The sequence below is a fragment of the Lissotriton helveticus genome, chromosome 12 (genome assembly GCF_964261635.1).
Source record: "Lissotriton helveticus chromosome 12, aLisHel1.1, whole genome shotgun sequence".
Classification (NCBI taxonomy): domain Eukaryota; kingdom Metazoa; phylum Chordata; class Amphibia; order Caudata; family Salamandridae; genus Lissotriton; species Lissotriton helveticus.
The window spans coordinates 303,969,857-303,992,549 of NC_136073.1; the positions used below are offsets into that span (position 1 = coordinate 303,969,857).

Genomic DNA, 22,693 nt, shown 5'->3' on the forward strand with positions numbered 1-22,693 from the left:
TAATAAATAATTATATGTTTCAAAGTTGATTTATTTTAAAAACGTTAATGTAGAAAAACTAGCTGTGTGTTTTTAACTGCACTCATCTTTGTTCATATTTTAGGTCTATCTTGAGGGCATACCACATGAAAATGAAACAGGATATCTTTAGTGTGCCCAGATTTACATTATTTGTTACTTTTATTGAGTAAAATCATCACACTGTTTTGGTAGAGAAAACCCTTTATTGTTTAATGCTTCTCTACATATCATTACAGTGGTTTTATATGTAAGTTCATAAAAATGACTTTTGTCAGCGACAGATAATGTGACACAGGGGGAACATAGGACCTTGTTTAGAGTTGGCAGACATTATACTGTCATATCGTGAGCAATGATACACTCACACAAGATGGTATGTGTGCTTCTTTTTACCTCACTTGCCCAGAGGGTGTGTTTCCTCCTCCAATCACATGTCCGCTCCCCTTTTGCATCCCCATGAGATCATTTAGTGTGTCCCGACCTCGTCTGCTGTGCCCTAGACGTCTTATTCCCCCCCAACTTCTCCCTTGTTGCACTGAAACTTGTGAGTTCTCTTTTCTTGTGCCTTATCTAGCATCTTTTACATTTAATTAATCAGTCATCGTAATCGGGTTACTATGTGTTCTGAGCATGTTTACAAAGTGGTCTGTGGTGCCGCTGTCCGACTCAGGGCCGGATTGACTGTAGAGGGCATCAGGCATTTCCCCCAGGAGGCTGGAAGTGAAGGGGCCGGGTTTGCAGCACTAAGGGCCAGTTATTTTACTGGGTGCCGGTTTTGCAGCGGTGCTGTAATATCGGCCCCTAGTAGCAAAAGGAGCAGTGCTTCACACTTGCCCCCCCATCTCCCGCCGGGGGTTGGTCCAGCAAATTTACCAGTGCTGCTTTGGGTTACCAGTCTAGCCCCGGTCCGACTCCCCTCTCCATGTCTGTTGGGTTCTCTCTCCTCTTCTTCATTCCATCTGCCTTCCCTGTTGCTTTCGTTACTTGGATGTTGGGAAATGGACTTAAAGTGTGATGTGTTTCTCATAATGGACTTCTCAGGGTGCCTTGTTGTGACCATTTTGTTTTTAGTTCAGTAATCTTAGTGGTTCAAGGTCATAATATGTTTCTGACTTTCTTTTTGCTATTGTGTGACAGTCATCTCCTGCACTTTTCTTTTGACATCGGCATACGTTGTGTCTTCATCATCTGATTTTTAGGTCGAGCAGACCTGCATTCAATGCGAAGCATTGATTGCTGTTGTCTGCTTCTAGACCTATTGTCAGCCGTGTTTGGGAATGTGGACAAGAGATGGGCACGAGCACAGATTGCATCTCGAGGGCGCGCACAGCGCCGTGCCCATCTCCTGCCTCGGAAGCTCCAACACGCATGCGCATCTCCAGAGACACACACACACGAGCACCCATGCACGCACCCATACATACAGAGAACGCACCCCCGCCGTCGCATACACACACACACACACACTGCATACACACACACACTGCATACACACACGCTCCCCCCTTACCTCACCAGAGACACACACACGAGTGCACATACACACACGCACGCATACAGAGACACCCCCGCCGTCGCACACATACACACACACACCCGCGCGCACACACATACACACACGCGTGCCCCCCCGCTCCCGAATACAGTCCCACTTACCGCCAATCCGGTGTTCTGTAGCCTCCGCGGGGCTCTCCTTCGGGCATGGGAGCCCCGCGTCACCACTGCTACTCGGGCCAGGAACTCCGTGGGCGCTGATTCGCGCACAAGACGGAAGTCCCGCCCCCACGCTAGGTTTCGTTTTAATGAGTGCGCGCGCACATCTTGTTATCACTTGTTGTGGGTTCCCGTGCGTCACTGCTTCTTTTGGTATGAAGAAGACTGGCTCGCGCACCCGAGACTGCAGCCAGCCAGCACTATTTTGACTTTGTAGTGGATGCCATATTTTTGTAAAGCGATACTGTTGATCTCGACATAGGCTCGAAGAACGGTCGTTTTAACACCTGATTGCCATCTCGTGGCCATTTTCTATAATTGCAAGGTACGCAAAATAGTCTCACGTTTTTCTTGACGCCTAAGTGAAGTCCTGCATGCTATGTAAAATAAAAGTACGAGGCGTTTGATGACTCTCTGCCGTAAAGAAGGTAGAAGCTTTGCCGCATAACGTTTTTGTGTTTATTCGTAGGAGAGGAGGCTTGTTGTGTTAGTTTGAAATATGTGGGGTTTTATCCTCGGAGTCAAAGATGCAGTGCCAACCAGACCGATCTGCAAACCAAAACCATCCCTGAGAAAAATGTTTAAACCAGTTACCTTGCACCAGGCGCGCAACACCCATTGAGACAGCTTCGGGGGCTGGCGACAATCTAATTGCAGCCGCACCCGAGTACTTAACAGGTCTTTAAAAGACCATCTACTTGTTAAAAGGGAGCGTCCAGAATCCACAATAATGAGGTTGCAAGGGAGTGATGGAAACGTGATAGTCGCACAGTGTGTTATTAATAAAGAGAACAACTTCTTCAGGTGCGGAGGCAGACAGTGAGAGAAAAGGTCTAGACTGGTTGGAGCGGCAACTGATAAATGAGCAAATGGTCGCACCTCAGGCCACAGTCACCAAGCAAGAGCTTTTAGAGGCAATAGCGGACTTAGCGTGGCAACGGTTACAGAGATCAGTGAGCAACTTTCAGATGACCAGTTGCAATCCCTGTGAAATAGATACCTCAGATGTCTAATGCACCCACTGCATGAATGCTTGTAAGTTAAACAACATACAAGTTATACCGCAATATGAGTAAAACTTGCAAACTGCTGGATTAAACCCCACCTGGTTGATTCGAGTTCATACCAGTGAAACAGGAAGTGACACTGCCAATAGCCCTCACTGTATGCGCCACTTTCGTTAAATGAGGATCAGAGATAAAGACAGACTACTATAAACAAGCATATTCTTAAACTTTAAGAAGGTTAGTGCGTGCGACTCTGAAATTATACTTTATTAAAAACATACTTTACTGTTTCTCAGTCCATAAGATTAATGTGGTTCAAATCTTTAAAGTGCTTATGCAGATATGCACTGACTTGCCACAGACAGACCATAGTCCCAATGAACAATTAGCTTCGGAGAGTCAAAGCACCTCTGCATAAACACTTTAAAGGTCTGAACTACGTTAATCCTATTGACTCAGAAACACTAAAGTACGTTCTAAGCAAACAGTATAATTTCAGAGTCGCCTGCACACATGTATGCTCTCTAAGACTATGACGCCTAAAAAAAGTGCTGCGCAGGAGCCATCTTCTTAATTGGATCAACCTGGCGCCCAAAGTAAACAAAACAGAACACTTATCAACACGCCACCCAAAGTACATAAAATAAAATAAATACAAGCGAGTCGCAGCTGTGAAGAAAGATGAAGCGCAGCAAATGTAGCTGCTGCGCGCCTTTTTTATTAACACGTCCCAAAAGTAAATAGACTTAATAACAAGCATTTGCAATGCAATAGGTCTTGCATTTGCGAGAGTTGGAGCTATTGGCATTGTAAATGACAATGCCTTTTATTCATTTGTTTAGAAAACCTGCAAGCTCGTATAAACACGCACTTTGTATGTATAGTCCTTGCTTACGAGAAGCAAGGCTTGCAGTAAAGGAGACTGGCAGCTTTGCTTCTGATAAGCAAGGACTATAAGTACAAAATGCTTGTTTAGGCACAGCTTGCAAGTTTTTAAACGCATAAATAAAAGGCATTGTCATTTACAATGCCAATAGCTCAAACTCTCGCAAATGCGAGACCTATTGCATTGCAAATGCTTGTTGTCTTTGTTCACGGTTCGGAGTTTATCATTTTCCACAATGCACTGTGCTGTACACTGCAAGAGTTTGATTTCGATGGGCCTTCCAAACATGAGAGTGGCAGGGCACTCCCTGTTGTTGAGTGTGGGATATGTTGTAATGCACACAGGACCTGGTACAGTGCTTTGTCAATTGTCATACCGTCTGTGGTGGCTCACTGCACTGTCCTTTTCAGTATACCCATGACCCTTACAGCTATCCCATTGGCCTGCGGCCACACTGGCATTTTCTTTTTGTGACCACCAGCTAGCAGTTTTACAAAGTCTCTGAATTCTCCACTGGTGAATTGTGGGCCATTTTTTTGTTTTTAGGGTATTTAGGAATCCCCAGGCTTCTCGGGGCATCTTTGCCTTGGGCTGCCAAATATTGTCAGCAAGGCCTGGTAATCTGTATGATGGTGAATCGCTTCCCATATAGCAGAGGTCTTCAATCTGTGGGGCGCGACCCCCATGGGGGTCGTGGAGTCCTGGGAAGGGGGTCGCAGATTCTGTCAGAGCGTGCAGTTCCTTGAAACGCGTGGTTTGCCTTAGTGGCGTCGGGCTGATTGAGGGTGCTCACGGCGGAGGCCTAATTCACACCGAGGGGTGAAAAACATCAAAGCCTCATTAACAAGTAAAAGGTCTTTTAAAGACCTGTGAAGTACTCGTTTGTGGCTTTGTGTGTGTCCATGAAGCTGTTTCAGCCGGGCTCAAATACACAAGGCGGGGGGTGCGGGGGGGCTGGGGGAGGAGGCTGTAGCCCTTTGAGTTCAATGGACGTTGCGCGTCTGGAGCTGAGGGTCCCGCCAGTAAAGCACGTGAAAGGTCCTCTTCCCCCCCTGACACGTCCCATAAATCATTGGTTCAAGTCCCACGAGTCCTTATACCTGTCGCCTGTGCGGGAGAAATGTGCCTGAGAGTCTGTTCTTCATGGTGAGATGTTGTTACAGCCTGTCTGCCCCTCCGCTCCCAGCAGAGAGGCACAGAAATGCCCTTCCTTGAGAGAGGAAGAAGGAAGAAGACGCAGAGAAATACTGACCCCCCCATGAGAGAGGCACAGAAAAGGTGGGTGGATGAATGATGGGTGGATGGATGGATGAAAGGGTGGATGGATGAAGGATAAATGTATGGATGGAAGGATGAAAGGGTGGAAGGATGAAAGGGGGGACGGATGAAGAATGGATGGATGGATGCAAGGATAAAAGGGTGGATGGATGAAGGGTGGATGGATGGATGTGTGAAAAGGTGGGTGGATGAATGATGAGTGGATGGATGGATGAAAGGTTGGATGGATGCTGGATGGATGAAAGGGTGGATGGATGAAGGATGCATGTATGGATGGAAGGAAGGATGAAAGGGTAGATGGATGAAGGATGGATGTATGGATGGATAAAAGGTTGCATGGATGAATGATGGATGTGTGAAAAGGTAGGTGGATGAATGATGGGTGAATGGATGGATGAAAAGGGTGGATGGATAAAGGATGGATGGAAGGATGAAAGGGTGGACGGATGAAGTATGGATGGATGGAAGGATGAAAGGGTGGATAGATGAAGGATGGATGTATGGATGGATGGATAAAAGGTTGCATGGATGGATGTGTGAAAAGGTGGCGGGATGAATGATGGGTGGATGGATGGATGGATTGATGAAAGGCTGGGTGGATGAAGGATGGATGTATGGGTGAAAGGGTGGATGGATGCATGGATGGAAAAATGGATGAATGATGGATGGATGTGTGAAAAGGTGGGTGGATGAATGATGGGTGGATGGATGGATGGAAGGGTGGATGGCTAAAGGATGGATGTATGGATGGAAGGATGAAAGGGTGGATGGATAAAGGATGGATGAAGGATGGATGGATGGATGTGTGAAAGTGTGGGTGGATGAATGATGAATGGATGGATGTGATTAGGTCTAACAGGCTAATTTATGGTTGTTGATGATGATGAGGAGTACCAGTTTCTAGAAACTTTTGTCCGAAGGGGGGTCCTTACGCCTAAAAAGGTTTTACAAGGGGGTCTCCGCATCAAAAAGTTTGAAGACCTCTGCCATATAGGAATATGTGAAACTGTTCACCGGCCCATACTACCACAAGGCTCTCCTTTTCTGGCTGCGGATAAGCTATTTCTGTGGCCGAAAGGCTCCCACTGTCATACGCTGGTACTTGCTGCTGGGACTCCCGGCCTTCCGCATGGTGTGCCAGTACAGCCCCAGCCCCAAGGGGGTGGCCTTTACTGTCACCTCCGAGTGCAGTTTTGGATCAAAGTATGCAATGACTGTTGACATTTCTTTTGCTTCTTTGATACTCCTGAAGCTCGTTTCAGACTCAGGTGACCACTTCAATTCTACATTGTTTTGTTAGTTGTCTGAGTCGTGCTCTCATGTTGCATCGTATTTGATGTATCTTGCACAGTAACTACCCATGTCAAAGAAAAATCTTAACATGTCTACATCCTGTGGCAGGGATGTGGGGTGAGTGTCTCGACCTAGTCATGGCCTGTTGTCATTCCCTTTGCCAAGAAGCTGTGCACGAAAAATCGTTTTCTGGTCTTGTGGAACTCACATCTCCCGGCATTTAATGTAAGACCTACATCCACGAGTAGTTCAAATACTCAGCACAGGGCAGCACCGTGCTTTGCCTTCATTGCTCCAAATGCCAATATGTTGTCGCTGTCGTTGAGTGCATTGAGCACTGATTGTATGCTTCAGCAAATCACCTCTTGGAAGATCTCTGTCCCTCCCATCTTCACCTGGCATACTTTCTCATTGGCATGGAGTATGGCAATTTTTTCCAGGCTAGTCACAGTACCAAAGCAGAGGACACCAGGTGCTGGTGTTTGCTTCTCCACTACATTGACTTTTGTAACCATTTCCTGAGGCCTAAAGGTCATTGTGAATTTTCCTTTGCGTTTCAATTGCTTCTCCTCTGTCCATGTGTATATCTTCAGGCAGGTTTCAGCCTGCCATGGTTTGTTCTTCAGATTTGCTAGCTCTTGTGTTCCTACCATGTTTATTGAAGCACCACTTTGAATTGTAAGCAAGCAAGGCCAGCTCTTTTATATTTGCAATTTTCAGACAACTGTACTGTTTCTTGGTAATAGTGTTAGTCAATGGGAGCATGAAAGGAAGTGAAACTGAAACTGGAAAAAAACACACAGTAGCACCTGGCAGTGTGGGAGCGCTGAAAGAAAAAACAGTAAAGAATAGAAAATAAACAAATAAAGGGCACAAAGAGCATCAAGTGCTTTTCATCCATCCCATGTGCACAGTTCAGGAGGCAGCTATCTTAACCGAAGGGCTGCGACGTCCACAGCACAAGACGGCCATCTTTGGGAGAACGACAGTTATGACTTGTCACTGCCTGCTAGGAAATGAAGTTCTACTGCTGTTCAATTACAAAGCTTAGTGTCCCATAAAAAATGAACAGTCCATGAAATCACATAATTTACAACAAAAACAGGAGTTTTCTTCTTATGGTGGTGACGTGACGCACACTACACTGTGGGGAACACAGACTATTATCTTTTTAGCCACTGTTTATACAAACCCTGAATGCCACACATATATGCATCCTTGAAGAAAAGAAAACAACTGGACAGCAACATACAAGTGTTGAATACATGCCGAGGATCAACAGGAAAAGAAAGAAAACAAGCATTTGCAATGGTCTCAGCTTTGGGACATTATGTATTTAGATATGCAGCACATTAGCCTGGGCACTGAAACATCTACTGTTTCTTAACATGGAGGGTAAGTGAGCACCAAATTGCTGAACACACCAGGTATTGGTACACATAGAGAGAAATACTACATATCAATGGGAGATTGTATTGTCCAAAGCTCTGTTTTTAATATAAAACCAGCCCCTTCGGTGGTCATATCACTAAAAATACAAGATTTGAAAAAGATATTATTGTCTATGGGTGCTCGTTGAATACAGGTTTCTATGGCCTCGAATCCTGGGAATGGTAAAGTGAAGCTAGTATTGTACTGACACCTGCTGGTCGTTTTCTATCAAGAAAATTAAATAGAGGCATTTGCCAGAAGAATAACAAAGAAAGTCCCTAAGTAGAAAGCATTTCTCGTATTTTACTGACCTTTATTGGTCTTTTCCCATCAAGATAGTTAAATAGAGGCGGTTAAAAAGAAAAAAAGTCCCTAAGCAAAGGCGGTAGCAGACAAGTCCTAGGGCGGACCTCCAGATCCCACAAAGTACATACAACAGATGTTCCAGACAGCGCAAGCGCTGTCTAGGCTCCAACTAAAAACAAATAAACAGAATAAAGGTGCAGGACTGCAGGCGAGTGAAAATAAACACAAGCTGGCAAATTGAACAGCAATGTCCATAAACGCCATGGTGCGTGACTGGAAGACAAAATATGAAGCTGAAGGCTTCCCATAGCCCCTACAGCCATATGACACCGCCAAGAATCAAAACATTAGTGCAAGATAAATGAAATGGATTGAAATAATCGATAATTTCATTGAAGCACTATAAGAAACAGAATACACCAAAATAAACAAATATCTAAAGTGCCTGATATGAGATGGAGTCTAAGAAATCCAAGAAATTCCTAAAAGAAAAGAGGAAACTGTCACGTACCAGAACGTAAAGGATGACTTCAGAAAGAAATTAAGACTGACAACCGACATAGACTACGAAAGATGCAGGTTCCTGGGCAAAAAAATGATAAATTCGCAGAATGTCTTCAGAAGCTGCTTAAACACTGCTGATTCAGCAAGTTCAATGATGAAGAGGCTATTCAGCTATGACTATTTGATGAGTACCAATCCGAATCATTTTGAAGACAAACGTTCAAATAAACATACATGCTGGATAAGATGCTAGCCACAGCAAGGGCAGAAGGGGGCTGAAAACAAGCTGCCACCATAGAATCAGGCAAAGCCCACAAATACTTGCCCGGAGTTGCAAAAACACATAGGTCAGGACAAACAAGGTTCAATGTCTAGTTGGGCATGGTGGATGTGCTTCTGTAGTAAGCTAACAAATTTACAAGTAGGCGAAGGCTCAGCCATAAGGCCTACATGAGGTTGTTGAAAGGAAAACCACTTCAACTCTGTTGAGCACAAGGCAAATGTGAGAAGACTGACCGAAAAGCTTTCAGGGAAAAACTAGTGGAAGCACTGACCCAGATCAAAAGACAAAAAGAGGCACCAAGTCTGAACCACTGAGACCACCTCCAGCAGACCCAGCACATCAGAAATGTCAGACAACAGTATCAATGGAGGATAATTTTGACTGATGCCCACATGCAAGCCAGGAAGTCAGCCAGCACAGTCAGACTGATGATTGGAGATTGCCAAGCAGTATTCATAGTGGACAGTGGTGCGTCAGTCAGTATTCATTCAGTATTTACTTTATTTCGATTAGCATAAGCATCATAAAAGTACAATAAAAACATCAAACAATTTAAAGTCCATAACTTACAAATCTATAAAAGTACAGTGACATGCGTAAGCATAATATACCCCTGTTAAAAATCGAGATAAATATTCCTGTGGGAAAAGTTCAGTCAGGGTGCGGCTGATGAGCTTAGTTTGGTGGTCAGACTGCAGTGCTTCTTCTCTTTATTTGTCTTCACCTGCAAGGTTCTCACAGGCTACTGGGGCACACTGTGCGGGCCACAGTCGGTCCAGGAGAAGCACGCACTGAATCCTCAAGTGGCTGTGAGATGTGAGGCTCTGATCATTTGGAATGGGGGTTGTTCTTACTGACAGCTGCTGCTTTGGGTCCTGGCTCAAACCTGTGGCCCCAGTTGTCATATTGTGAGCAGTGATACATGGACATATGAAGGTAGGGCTTCTTCTTTATTCTCCATTTATGCTGTGTGTGCTTCCACCAAAACCATATGTCACTTCCCTTTTCTCTCTTACCTCCCCCATGTGGCCACTCCCCTTGTCCCGACCATGTTTGCTATTCTGTGTCCTCAGGGTCCTAGTCCAACCCCCCCCTAACCCCCCAACTTTGTCAAAATATGGCACCTATGCAGTCTACTATATTAAAAGTAACATACCCTATAATACACATGTAGTACACTGAACAGGACATCTGTCATGTTTGTAATGGAGTACCCCGTTCTCCATAATTCCTAATAAGGCATCAATTGGGTTAGCGATGAGGATTGCCTGAGGTGAAGAGGCAAGGTGTCGAGGTCTTCGTGGTGAGGTAGGAGAAGGATATTCTTCCGGCTCTGGATTCATGGGACGGTGGCCAGGGCCTGTTTGGCGGAGCGAAGGTGTTTGTTGGGTACGGGGAAGGAGAGGAGGTGGTTCGGATATGATGGTCTTGTGTCATGGAGGGCTTTGTAGGCATGTGTGAGGAGCGTGAAAGTGATTTTGTTGTCGACTGGGAGCCAGTGGCGTTCTCAAGGGTGTTTAGTGATGTGGCTGCAGTGGGGGATGTTGAGGACCAGTCTGGCTGCAGCGTTTTGAATGTTCTTTAGATTCCTGAGAAGGTTCTGGGTGACGCTGGTGTAGAGTGCATTGCTGTATTCAAGGCTGCTGCTGATGAGTGCGTGGGTGACCATCTTTCTGGATTTAGTGGGGCTTCATCTGAATGTCTTTCGAAGCATGCGGACCGTGTGGAAGCATGATGAGGATACAGCTTTGATCTGTCGGTTCATTGTGAGCCAGGAGACCAGTATGATGCTGAGGCTTCATGTGTGGTCCGTGGGGGTGGGGGAGTTCCCAATGCAGTGGGCCAACAGGAGTCACCCCAAGCTGAAGGGGTGGGTTCCAGGATGAGGCATTCGGTCTTGTCAGATTTGAGTTTGAGGCAACTGTCTTTCATCTAGGAGGCAACAGCCTTCATCTCGCTGTGGAAGTTGATTCTGGTGGCTGTGGGTTCATTGCTGAGGGAAAGGATCAGCTGGGTGTTGGCATAGAAGACGATGTTGAGTCCATGGTTATTGATGATGGCTGCGAGGAGGTCATGTTGACGTTGAAGAGAGTGGAGCTCAGGGAGGAACCCTGGAGCACTCCGCAGCTGATCTCTGTGAGTTTTGAGAGAAACGGAGTTAGTCTGACTCACTGTGTTTGACCAGCGAGGAAGGAGTGGATCTAGTCCACGGCCTTGTCATGGATGCCAGCGTTGTGGAGTCTCGTGCTTAGGGTGCAGTGAGAGACAGTATCGAAGGTGGCCGAGGAGGGAGCTGATGTCGTCGGTGGCTGCGAGGAGTGCGGTCTTGGTACAGTGGTTGCTTTGGAAGCCGGATTAGGAGACGTACAGGATGTGGTTCACTTAGATAAACTCGGAGAGTTGGGCGTTGATAGCCTTCTCAATTACCTTGGCTGGGAAGAGGATGGCTTCTTCAGCAAGTGGTGATCTCGGCATGTTCCCAGTTGTCGGGGAAGGTGGTGGTCTCAACGGAACAATTCATGGTACAGCGAAGCTCGGGGTGATGGAGGTGCTGCTCTATGGAAGATGTGGTGCCGGCAGAGGTCCAAGGGGGTCCGGAGTGGATGCTTTTCATGGCCTTGAGTGTATCCTCTGTGTTGAGGGGGGTCCAGTTGAACAGGATCTTTTGTGGTGCAGCATGGTTTGGAGCGGTAGTGTCGGGCATGGTAGGAGGGTCTTGGGTGTCGAATCTGTTGTAGATGTGCCTGATCTGGTGGTGGAAGAAGGAGAGGTCTTGGGAGGGTGGGACGCCTGTGGTCTTGCTGTTGGACTTGGCAAATGCCTTGACAATGGAGAAGGGTTCTTTGCTATTGTGTGCACTGCCATTGATTCTGTGTTAGGGGGCCATTTCCTTTTTGGTTTTGAGGAGGAGGTGGTGTGCGGTGATGTCGATTTTGGAGGTTGCATGGGTTTCCGGGCATTGCTGTTCCTCCATCTCTTCTTGAGTTGTCTAAGGTGCGTCTGGACTCATGGAGAACGGGAGGGAACCAGCTGGCTTTCTTGGAGTGTTGCTTGCCCAGTCTTGTGGTTTGGGAGAGTATTGTAGTAGCACAACTAACACATCAGTCGGGAGATGAAAGGCAGAATAGGTACTCAAAGGTCTAGTTGTGGAATGTAAGCCAACAAACCTGCAGGCCTCAACGAAGGAAAACAAAGCCGCTGGAAAGGGCACCTGGTACGTTCTGCACCCTTGTATTGGAACATGCAAACAACACATGAAGCTGCAAGTGAGAAGATAGTAAAAACTCAAAAATGGGTCTCATATTATGTTAAGGACCTGTTTTAGAGTTGGTGGAGTGTTACTCTGTCACAAACACATCCGCCTTATTACGTGTGTCATAGGATACAATAAATTTGTCATAAGGGGAATGGGATCCCAGTAATGTTTGTGATCGAGTAACCTGTCTACCGAACTCTAAATCAGGCCCTTAGTCGCTTTTCAGTCTTTGAATGAGCAGGGTAAACAATGCTTTTCAAAGTCAGAGACACACCCTTCATGCTGTGGAAAAACATATGCTCCTTTTATTTTAGTGAGCATGTTGGAGATATTTGTCTGGTGAAGTCTTATGGAGAGGAACGTTCATGCAACTCTGGGGTTCCTTAAGCTAAAATATATCCAGTTGTAAGCTAAACTCTTGCTTTAGATATGAGTACCAGACAACGCCTACATTGTAAGCAACTGACATGACTGCCTCTCAATTCTAAAGTAGTAATGCATGAAGCAGGTTTGTGTGTTCATCCTTGAAATGGATGCTTGTGAAGGCCCCAGATTTTTATTTACACAACAAAGCATGAGATACTTTTTAACCAAGTGAAAACATACTTCAGCTTAAGACTTAAGTGAATGTAAATATTGCATTGCAATGTTTTATTTTTAATTTTGGTGTATAATTGTTTTTATCATGCCCCTTCTCAGGCAATTCTACTGATGAGGAGAAAGAGCTTTGCAAAACAATGATGAAATATTGGGCCAACTTTGCAAGGAATGGGTAAGGATTATGTGCCATGTAATAAATAAAACACCTGTTTGCCTTATTAATGTGTAATGCTTAGCCCTCTCAACCCTTCCTGATACTTTTTTGGTCTGGTACGCACATCTTTGTATATCTTGTAAAGTGTATACGACTGATACATAGAAAAAGGAACAAGAGGTCCCTCCTCCACTTGCTTGGCCTCGGGGCAAAGTCCACCAAGCCCTACTGCATCAACAGAATGATTGTGTCTTATGAGCATGGTCTTTGACTGTATGGAGTGGGCTCTGGGAGCATAGCATGGCTTGCGACTAAGCCCTGCACAAAATCCTCAGCCAGGGGGCCCATTAGTTTGAACCTTCTCCTTAGTCCAGCACGCACTGAAAGCAGGGCTTGGCCTGTGGTCGGTACATCCGCTAGCCCTCTCCTATTGGATATGGGTACACACACAGTGGCAGAGAGTAGTGGGCTTGGGGAGCAGGCCATGACCTATGGCCTGGTTCTCTATCATGCCCTGCACAACCCAGCCTAGTGTGTAAAAACATTCAGCTCTGCGCAAAAGATTCCGGGCACAGGGTGTGCTTCAGCCCCCATGCCACAAGCATGATGTTTATTTTTTTGTTGGAAGCTGTTTGTTTTCTTGTTGGCCATGCATAGCGGATTGTGGCCACAGTTCCCTGGACACCAATTCAGTTGTGCATTGTTTTAGCCTTGTTTGGCACACTCAGGAAGAGAACTTGTCCTCAGGTTAGACCACCATCAGGCCACCTGCCATTGGGACTGCTGTGTATTCTCTTTTGAATGCGTACCGATGTCACTGGCATCCCAGCATGGCTAAGGCCAGATCTAGGGCACAGCCTCCATCCCGCTTAACCACCAGTGCTTGGCATTCAACGTCTGGACTAATGTCCCGGTAACATCTGCCTGGCGCTTGCCATTTTTTAAATCTGAATGACCATAGCATAAATCAATTTAATTCTTTATTAGGATTTGGATCTCAGATGAGGTACACAAAAAGGTCAGCAAAATACAATGGAAAAAATGTAATCATATTACAACTTTAAAATAATAAAATTAGATCCTATTGAAAGGTGTATACACATAAGCTTATTCCCATAGCAAACATTTAAATACATTTGACGACCATAGTTCATAAAGGCCTAAAACACAAATCTTTTTTATAAACACATTCATGGGTGCTTTTTTTAAATATAAAATTGGAACTTAGAACTTTTGCAGCTAAAAACATTTCTTAAATCACGAAAAAACTGCTTTGTGTGTAAATTACTCCATAAGCAACATCTAAAGGAGAATTCTACCCCAACATAGCAGCAAAGATTATGTACACATTGCTTCAGAATTTGTAACCAAATGAGAATATTCCCGAAGGTCTGCACTTAGGTCCAGATTATAAAAATAAATTCATATCAAAGAACACTTTCAAGGGTCGTAAGATAGTAAACAGATGTGATTTACTCCATCATAAGTTCCCAAGGAAAAGCCTGCTCCAACATGCAATCATTATGTGATAGTTATTCGCTGTGAGCAATCAAAGGATTTTCCACCTGGAATATAGCAACAATCCTGAGGCCATACTAAAATAGAATCAAGAAGACCTTAAAAATGTAACAAAATATGAACAAATTATTACATTCTTAGGATGGAACAAAAACTCCTGTGCTGCCATTACAGAGTTGACATTGTTTTGTAAAAACATTAACCAAGAAAGTCACAACCAGACAGCTTCTTTTATGGGAATGTATAGAGATTTTACCCTGGATCCGCAGCTATCAGAGGTTATTTCTCAATATCTTTTCGCACTATTACAGGAAGCTGCCTCTTTTAGCTGAACCCAGTAATAGTATTCATTTTCTTTTCTTAGGGTGCATTTTTCCTAAATCTCTTCCTCTTAAGGAAATTAATCAATTTGTGGCGTTCTATAGAGTAAAATTGAAATTGCGCCCTCACTAATTTATTTATTTCCCTCTTTAGGGCCATTATCGTATGCGGAAGAGGTCTCCACCGAGGAGGGAGGTAGTTAGCTTTACATCAGGGTTTTTAATACTAGTTCCAGGCAATATCAATGAGCCAGAGACGAAAAGATATCGCTCTCCTACTAAAACTGTCAGTGATTCTTTGAATTTTACTGATGCTTTGGCATTCCAAAACATTCTGCCGTTTGATTTTTGTAACCCTACTAGTTGATCCTTAAAGTTCCAGTGACCTACCTTCGTAATGCCTACGTCCATCTCACAGGAGATCATTATGTGGTTATTATATGTATTATCAAGGACTTTCATGCATGATACCCTATTAAAAGTGACTGCCAAAACAATTATATAATCAATATTAGAACCGCCAGAGATGGACTTATGAGAAACCTTCCTCAAGCCTTCTAATAAAAGCAGTCCTATTTAAATGCTCGACTGCTATTGGGGAAAATAGCTGCAGGAATGTTCAGCGCCTCCTCTTTCTGGACATTTGCAAATAGCCTTAAGGTTGGCTTAGAAAATGTAGTGCAGACTTTCCGTGTTCCGGTTGTGAAACAAGGAAAGTCCATAACCGGAACACGGAAAGTCTGCAGCTTGAATTTGAGCTTGTCTTTTATTATCATATGGCGCCTCGAACACCAGCGGTCCCCCGCTCTGATATACACGGTTTTCACAGACGTCCTTAACCACTCCCTTGGACAGTCATTTCCACAAAATCCGATTATAAATACCTTCTGATGGTGAACAAATACGGTTTCACTTCATGCTACGTTCTGCAAACCTGACTATACTTCAATATTACCTACTGAGGGTGAACTCGGTTTCACCGGCTCCCACGTTTGGCAAAACCCAGGGATACTTGTTGAATTAACCCCTGATCGGGTCCTTTTTCAAACAACACGTACAAATCGCTATTGGGTCCTGGGCCCTGCCGGGTCAGAATTATCACCGGCGGAGCGACTTCCCTATAGACTGATCAGTCACCATAGCCCTGAGGAGTCGCGGGAGTACAATCCCACACGCGACGAAACACGTGTCGGCTGGATTGCTTTGAAGAACATTAAAACATTGTATTTCTGATGAACCAAATGATTTAATTTTTGTTGATCCACAGGCTTTGTTTCTAATTTTGCTGTTGTCTACATAGACAAATCTTGTTACATGTAACTGTTGTGTGCAAGGGTATTCTTTTGCGATTTTATAAGTGTGATGGCCTCGGCGGATACAACATTGGGGGGTTACAGGGCTTATCCCCGCTCCCTTTTTTGCACCACAATCCTACCAGAGATTTCCATACCAATTTGCGTCCACATTTGGCAGTGCGCCCTTCTCACTTTTTCCCTGATTAAAAACCCTTTTGAATTACAGTACCAGGAGAAGCATGTAACACTGCACACCATGCATCACTCTAACGTGTAAGCTCAGTCAGCGCAAGCCGACATGTGCATAAAGTGCTTATTAATACTCCACGTAAAAGGTTGTTTTATTAGTTCGTTAACCCTTTTTGAGAAGCAAAAAAGCCTTTCTGTCTTGCAAACATGGTTGGCTTCCGAGATTCATTTCACATTGGAGTTAGGCCACGTGAAAGGTTCATCTTTTCCTAATTGTGATCCACAGTGGCATATGAATGGCTTGTGACCAATGTTGTAGTCGCAAACCGCTGATCATTTATCAACACCTTACTTACTGTGATTTGATTCACAAAGGAGAAGCATACCTGACTGTTCCTTTTGATATTCCTGTTGAGCAACCTCAGTTGGAGGAACATACACTGGTACTAGGTACAGAAAAACCTGCACCTATAATGGCCATGGGCTGCTTGAAAAAAAAGGTTCCTTTTAGGGAATGTGATTGTGGGGATGGAAGTCTGCAGTCTCCTGCAGGCCACCATCCCTCTCTGCCAGTTGTTGAGGGTGCCAAATAGCAACCTGCCTATCAAATCTAAATTATGCAAGCCATATTGCAACCCTCTGTAAATAGACATTTTGTGAAGCAACCAATTAATATATAAGTGACCTCACAAAATTACAGGCAGATAGCAAAATGTCTGTGGGGAATTTGCTCCCACTATTTGCAACCTGCCTGTACTCACGTCTGGCGATTTCACTCAATATTTTAGGGCATTACAATTGACCTATAATGACATTCTGACTGCTATTTCTGCATATGCTCTGCACACTTTTTTCATTGCTGAAGTGATAAAACTAAATGTTTGAACATAAACTTGACAGTTGGCAAAGGGAAGCTTTGACAGTGCATTATGAATAACATGTTTTTCAGTGTGGCTTATGATGAATAAATGTTCTGTTTTATTTAGCAAGAGATACTTTGGAAAGGTTAAATACTTCAGGGGTCTCTTTCAGAACCTTTACCGGATTCTGATCTGGACACATTGCTGCAGAAGATCTTGCTTTTTTTTATATATGCTTCAAACTGGTTGCCTATTGAAGCTAAGCTAGAGGTGAGCTCGGGGGTTTAGGGAGGTGGACAAGGCTTTCAAATATACGGGTGAGGCGATTGAAACTGAACTCAGACAAAACGGAGGTCCTCATCCTAGGACAATCCCCATCCGCCTGGGACGACTCCTGGTGGCCCACTGCACTGGGCACCGCACGTCACCCACGGACCACGCACGCAACCTGGGATTCATCCTGGACTCCTCACTCACGATGACCAAACAGGTCAACGCCATCTCATCCTCCTGCTTCAATACCCTGCGCATGCTCCGAAAGATCTTCCGGTGGATCCCCACAGAAACCAGAAAGATGGTCACGCAGGCCCTCGTCACCAGCCGACTGGACTACTGGAACGCCTTATACGCAGGAACTACAGTCAAACTTCAGAAAAGACTGCAGCAAATACTGAACGCCTCCGCACGACTCATCCTCGACGTCCCTCACCGCAGCCACATATCGGCCCACCTGAGAGACCTGCACTGGCTCCCCGTCAGCAAGAGGATCACATTCAGGCTCCTCACCCACGCACACAGAGCACTCCACGACATGGGCCCCGAATACCTCAACAACCGCCTCTCGTTCTACTCTCCCACCCGCCAACTCCGTTCCACCAGCCTCGCCCTCGCAGCCGTCCCACGGATCCGCAGAGCCACTGCCGGAGGACGGTCATTCTCCTACCTAGCCACCAAGACATGGAACTCCCTCCCCGCCCACCTACGACTAATCCAGGACCATCTCACCTTCAGAAAACTCCTCAAGACCTGGCTATTTGAGCAGTAGCGACCCCCTCTCTCCCTCATCGCCTTGAGACCCTCGCGGGTGAGTAGCGCACTCTATAAATTTACTGATTGATTGATTGATTGATTGATTGAGCGTATCCCTGTTGTCAACCAACAACCAGCAGGACAGAGTTTGATACCCGCAAATAGGTCGGACAACAGGGTCCCAAATAGCTACAGACTAAGCTTGCCCCCAGAGGCAACTCCCCTAGTAGCAATACTAACATGTGCTACCCTGCTTAAAGAAAATTGTATTGAATCAACTCAGGAACTTATACGCAAAACCAAGTTCTGGTGTAAACAATACTCAATCAATGGGGCCCTCGCTTCTGCCCACATCATTATGGCTAGACAAGTTGGCTGGGTGGGTTTTAGGCTAAAACAGGAAGAGGGCAACTGTATTGTTATTAATTTTGATCAGTGTGGTATAGCAGGGAAGGAGGGCATTAAGGCCCTGCAGGTAGGGTTTTTTTATCCACCCTCCAAGGGGCATCAGGCACCCAGTGGGTGAGAGCTGGGGATTTGCAGATCTGACCAAGTGAGGGCGTGTCCGATGTCCAGACTAAGATCTAGGGACTGCCATCCTTTCAAGCCCAACCCCCCTATTGCCCCAACACCATTCCCTTTGTTAAATGATCTTTCTGGGGAGGTAGAAAGGGAGAGCAGTCTAGTGTCCACAAACAGATTCCTCCCCCTGACCCAATTGGACAACAATGACTGACTGGCGTCTCCCTCCCCACAGCGGAACCATAGTACGGATGGTCTAAGTAGTGTCTGGACAAGTGAGGGAAACAACTCAGATGTTAGGATTCTTAGCTGGAAAATGGCAGATCTAATAAACAAAAGAGATGATCCTAGATGGTCTGAACTCCTAAGAGAGTATGACCTAGTGGGCTTACAAGAAACATGGGACAGGGAAATTATTTTTTGATTGGATGGGTATAAGACCAATGGTGAGCCCACATGGCCCTCTCCAGCAGGCAGAGCAAAGGGGGGTTTATTAATTCTCATTTCACTTAAACTGCTAGGTACCCACTGTATCGTGGATTCTGGATCATGCAACTGTTTAGCGATAGAAATCACGCCTGCCCATACAACAAAATTACTCATTGTAAATTTTTATAATTCTTTTGATAGTAATTTTACAAACAAATATGTGTGTAATCTAATATAATATGTTTTTTAGAGGGTTATAGGGAGAAGAAAACCACTTTTTACTTGATAATAATCGTAGGCGATTTTAATATTCATTTATGTGTTATGAATTGTCTTGTCACAGATTTCTTGGGTCCTGCTAATTTCTTTAGTTTGCACTTTGAGCACACACAACAAGGGGAGTTCTTGGAGGACCTACTGGATGAAGTAGATCTTGTACAACCTAGTATAAATCTAGGAGAGGTCAGGATCCCCACATTTAAGGGGAGAGATCGGGATTCTATAATAGACTACATATTAATTTCCCCAGTACTGTCAACCCAGGTGGTCTCCTATAGCGTGCAATGGTCACACTTTAGTGACCACAACCCCATCCACCTTATGCTGGGCCCGGGAATTGGATTAAAGGGTAAACAAGGGAAAGCTTCTACTGTTAAATGTTTAAAACTATTTGACCAGGGTCGCAGGTTGAAATGGAGCAAGGTAATCCCGGACCTTTTTCTCCAAGATCTATGGGTTAGCACTGATGAGGACTTCGGGCTCTGTCTTGATCCCATCGAGCTGGGGTCTGAAATTCTCACAGCGTTTGAAAGAATTTGTGAGCAGGTAGCTAAACATCTTAATGTGACCACTAGAAATTTGCAAAGAGACTGGCGAGAGATGGTTTGATAGTAAATGTACTGAAGCCCACCGAAAACTCTTTGCTGCCCTGAAACACGTTCCACAATATAAAACTTATATAGCCACACTGAGAAAATCATATAAGTGTGTCTTGGAATCTCGTAAAAATGAAATTAAACAAGAAGCCTGGAGCGACTTACTTGCAGTGGACCTCCTCAAGGATAGCGCCAGATTTTGGGCAATAGTAAATAAACCTTTTTTTTCTGGTATTAACAATACCCCACTAGAATGCAGTATCATGGACGATCAATGGTTCTCTCATTTCAAACTCACATATGACGACCAGGTGGAGATGGGATCCCCGCTCCCCCATCTCAAAGCATGGGTTATTTTACTTTGGTTTTTATTGAAGAAGTAAAGCTAGCAATTATGCAGATGTCCAGTAATAAGGCTCCTGGCCCGGACGGTGTCACAGGTGACTTATATCAAATAAATCTGACTTTCTGGGCAAGAATTTTAACCAACATTTTTTATGCGGCTAGTCAGCATGGATTTCCAAGGTCCTGGTCCCACTCCACCCTTATACTGGTCTTTAAAAAGGGCCAGAGAGGTGACCCATGCTGCTATAGGCCTATATCCCTTATCGATTCTGCTGTGAAAGTGCTAGGGAGAGTGATACTCAGCAAACTAACTGAATGGCTGAAAGACAGTGGTGTACTGTCAAACCTGCAATTTAGTTTTAGGAAGGTAAGGAGCACACTAAACCAGTGTTTAAACCTGCAGTTGCTAGCTCTGAAGCAACCCTAATATCCTCTATTAAGATAAAAACGATCTGTGATGTTGATGGTTGGAGAAAGGTTGAAGATATATTAGGTTTGGTAGCTGCGTTCATCGTTGATTTGAGGCAATTGTTGGAATTGCTCAGTTGGAGGACATTCCCTCAGTCATCAGATGTGATATTGTAAATTTGAGGGAATGTGGATTTAACTCAGCTCTCAGATTCTTCAGAGATGGAAGGAAGAGACCCGATAATGACTGCGCACCCTACTACAGTTTATGTTGGGGAATGCTATTCTTGACTTTGATTGCACTGTTTACTGGGAGATTATTCAATGTTGGTTGCAGTTTTCATTTGATAAGTTTTGAACTTTTTTGTGATTCTTCATTTACCTTTTTCTCTGGTTACATCATTTTCTAGTTTTAGCAGTTCCTGCCACTCTCAATAGGGTAATATGTTCCATCGATGGTCCTAAATGTACTTTTGACTGACCTTCTTTAGCACCCTTACCATTGTGTTTATGGAATATTGAACAGCAGGGAAGAGAAGCCGAGTTTAATATCAAATGATGATCTTAATAGTTTATGCTGAGAATAAACTGTCTCTGTCTTCCCTGTAATATTTTCATTTGCTCTTACTTTCCCGGTTCAGTTTCATCTTGACGTGTTTTGCTGTTTGTGGTCTGGCCACATTTTTGCTTTTTCCTTCAGACTAGGGCCTTATTTATGAAACCCTGCATCACATTTACGCCGCCTTTGGGTCATTTTTTGTGATGCTGCAGCGCCGTAAATAATGCACCACGTTGCGCCATGTTTACGAAGTGACGCATCTAGGCAGATCCGCTATATCGTAAATCCCTGTGCTACGTTATACCTGCGTCAGGTGTAATGTATGCAGTATGGGTGTTCCTTGCATCAGAGCCTCTTAGAAGATGAGCATTTAGATATATAAGATTTCAGTGCGCCATTTCTAGGACGCCATTGAGTCAAAACCTTACGCCTAGCTCATGGCAGGTGTAAGGGTGAAGCAGGCCCTTCCACATGGGGCTTGCCCCATGTGAAAGGACACATTGCTGGAGTTGCATCTGTTTTTCAGACACACCCCAGCAATGCATCCCTTTTGCACCTACAGATACATCAGTAATACTGACATATCTGTAACTCCTTGCGACATTATGCACCGTACTGTAAATACGGCACATCTATGGTGTTGCAAGGAGGGCGCACTGAGAAGTGTTGCATTGCTGCTTTGTGGCAACAATGCAACACTTCTCATAAATAAGGTCCTAGATATTTGTTCTCCTTGATTATAACCATTCGTAGGTCAGAATGATGCTCCATGTCAGGGCCGGACTGGGAACCAAAACAGGCCCTGGCAAAGTGCTCGGCCACCCCCCCGAGGGGGTGCAGCCAAGCTATTTGCCAGGGCTGGTTTTGACCGATTTTTTACAGGGGTCGATATTGCAGCTATGCTGCAAAAACGGCCCTGTAACAGCCCCCCAGGGCCCAAATCCGGCCCCCACACTGGCGACCCACTGGGTAAATGCCCGGTGCCCGCTACGGCCAGTCCGGCCCTGCTCCATGTTGATTAATAACTGATTTTAGTATTGTGATTTGAATTTCGAGATTGTGATCATAATAATTATTTTCTAAGAGCATCACAATTGATTCAAGTATTCTTTGAAGATCCTGGGGGCGTGGCTTGGCCGGCTGCAAGATGGCCGCACTTTAAGTGGGCTCTGCTGTCCAAGCTCATCAATCGCCAGAATCCTGCAGACAACATCTCTGAAAATGCCTGGCTTCTGATTATCACCATGTCCCGGGGCACTGCCTGATACCATCTGTGGCCCCCCTCGCAGCTCCTGGGCTGAGATATGCTCCTGGGGGCCTGCTCCTTGAGGTCGGGCCATCCTGCTGACACCAGAGGGCCTACCCGCCTCTGCACTGCTGTGACGTGCTGCGCCTGGAGCGCCAACACGGGGTCTGCCCTCCTTCGCTTCTGGAAGGTACCGGTGAGTGCTGTGACCAAAGGGGGCTCTCGGCGGCTGGGCTGGGGGCTAACGTGCCGCACCGCCCGGCCCTTTCCTGATTCTCCGTGCGGGCGCCGCTTGTCTGGGATCCGGCACCCGCCGAGACTGCCTCTCCCCCCACCTGGCCGGACGACGAGGGCAGCATGCCCCCG

At 45.3% G+C, this 22,693-nt stretch overlaps 1 protein-coding gene across 4 annotated transcripts in view; it reads left to right on the top strand.

Moving 5' to 3' along the window:
• Nucleotides 1-22,693, top strand: part of LOC144799496 (fatty acyl-CoA hydrolase precursor, medium chain-like) — a 282,807-nt gene that overhangs the window by 192,761 nt on the left and 67,353 nt on the right. For all 4 annotated transcript variants that reach the window (XM_078670844.1, XM_078670847.1, XM_078670845.1 and 1 more), the window contains one exon: nucleotides 12,678-12,750. In XM_078670844.1, the coding sequence (XP_078526970.1) occupies nucleotides 12,678-12,750 (73 nt within the window). The remainder of the gene's footprint in view (nucleotides 1-12,677; nucleotides 12,751-22,693) is intronic.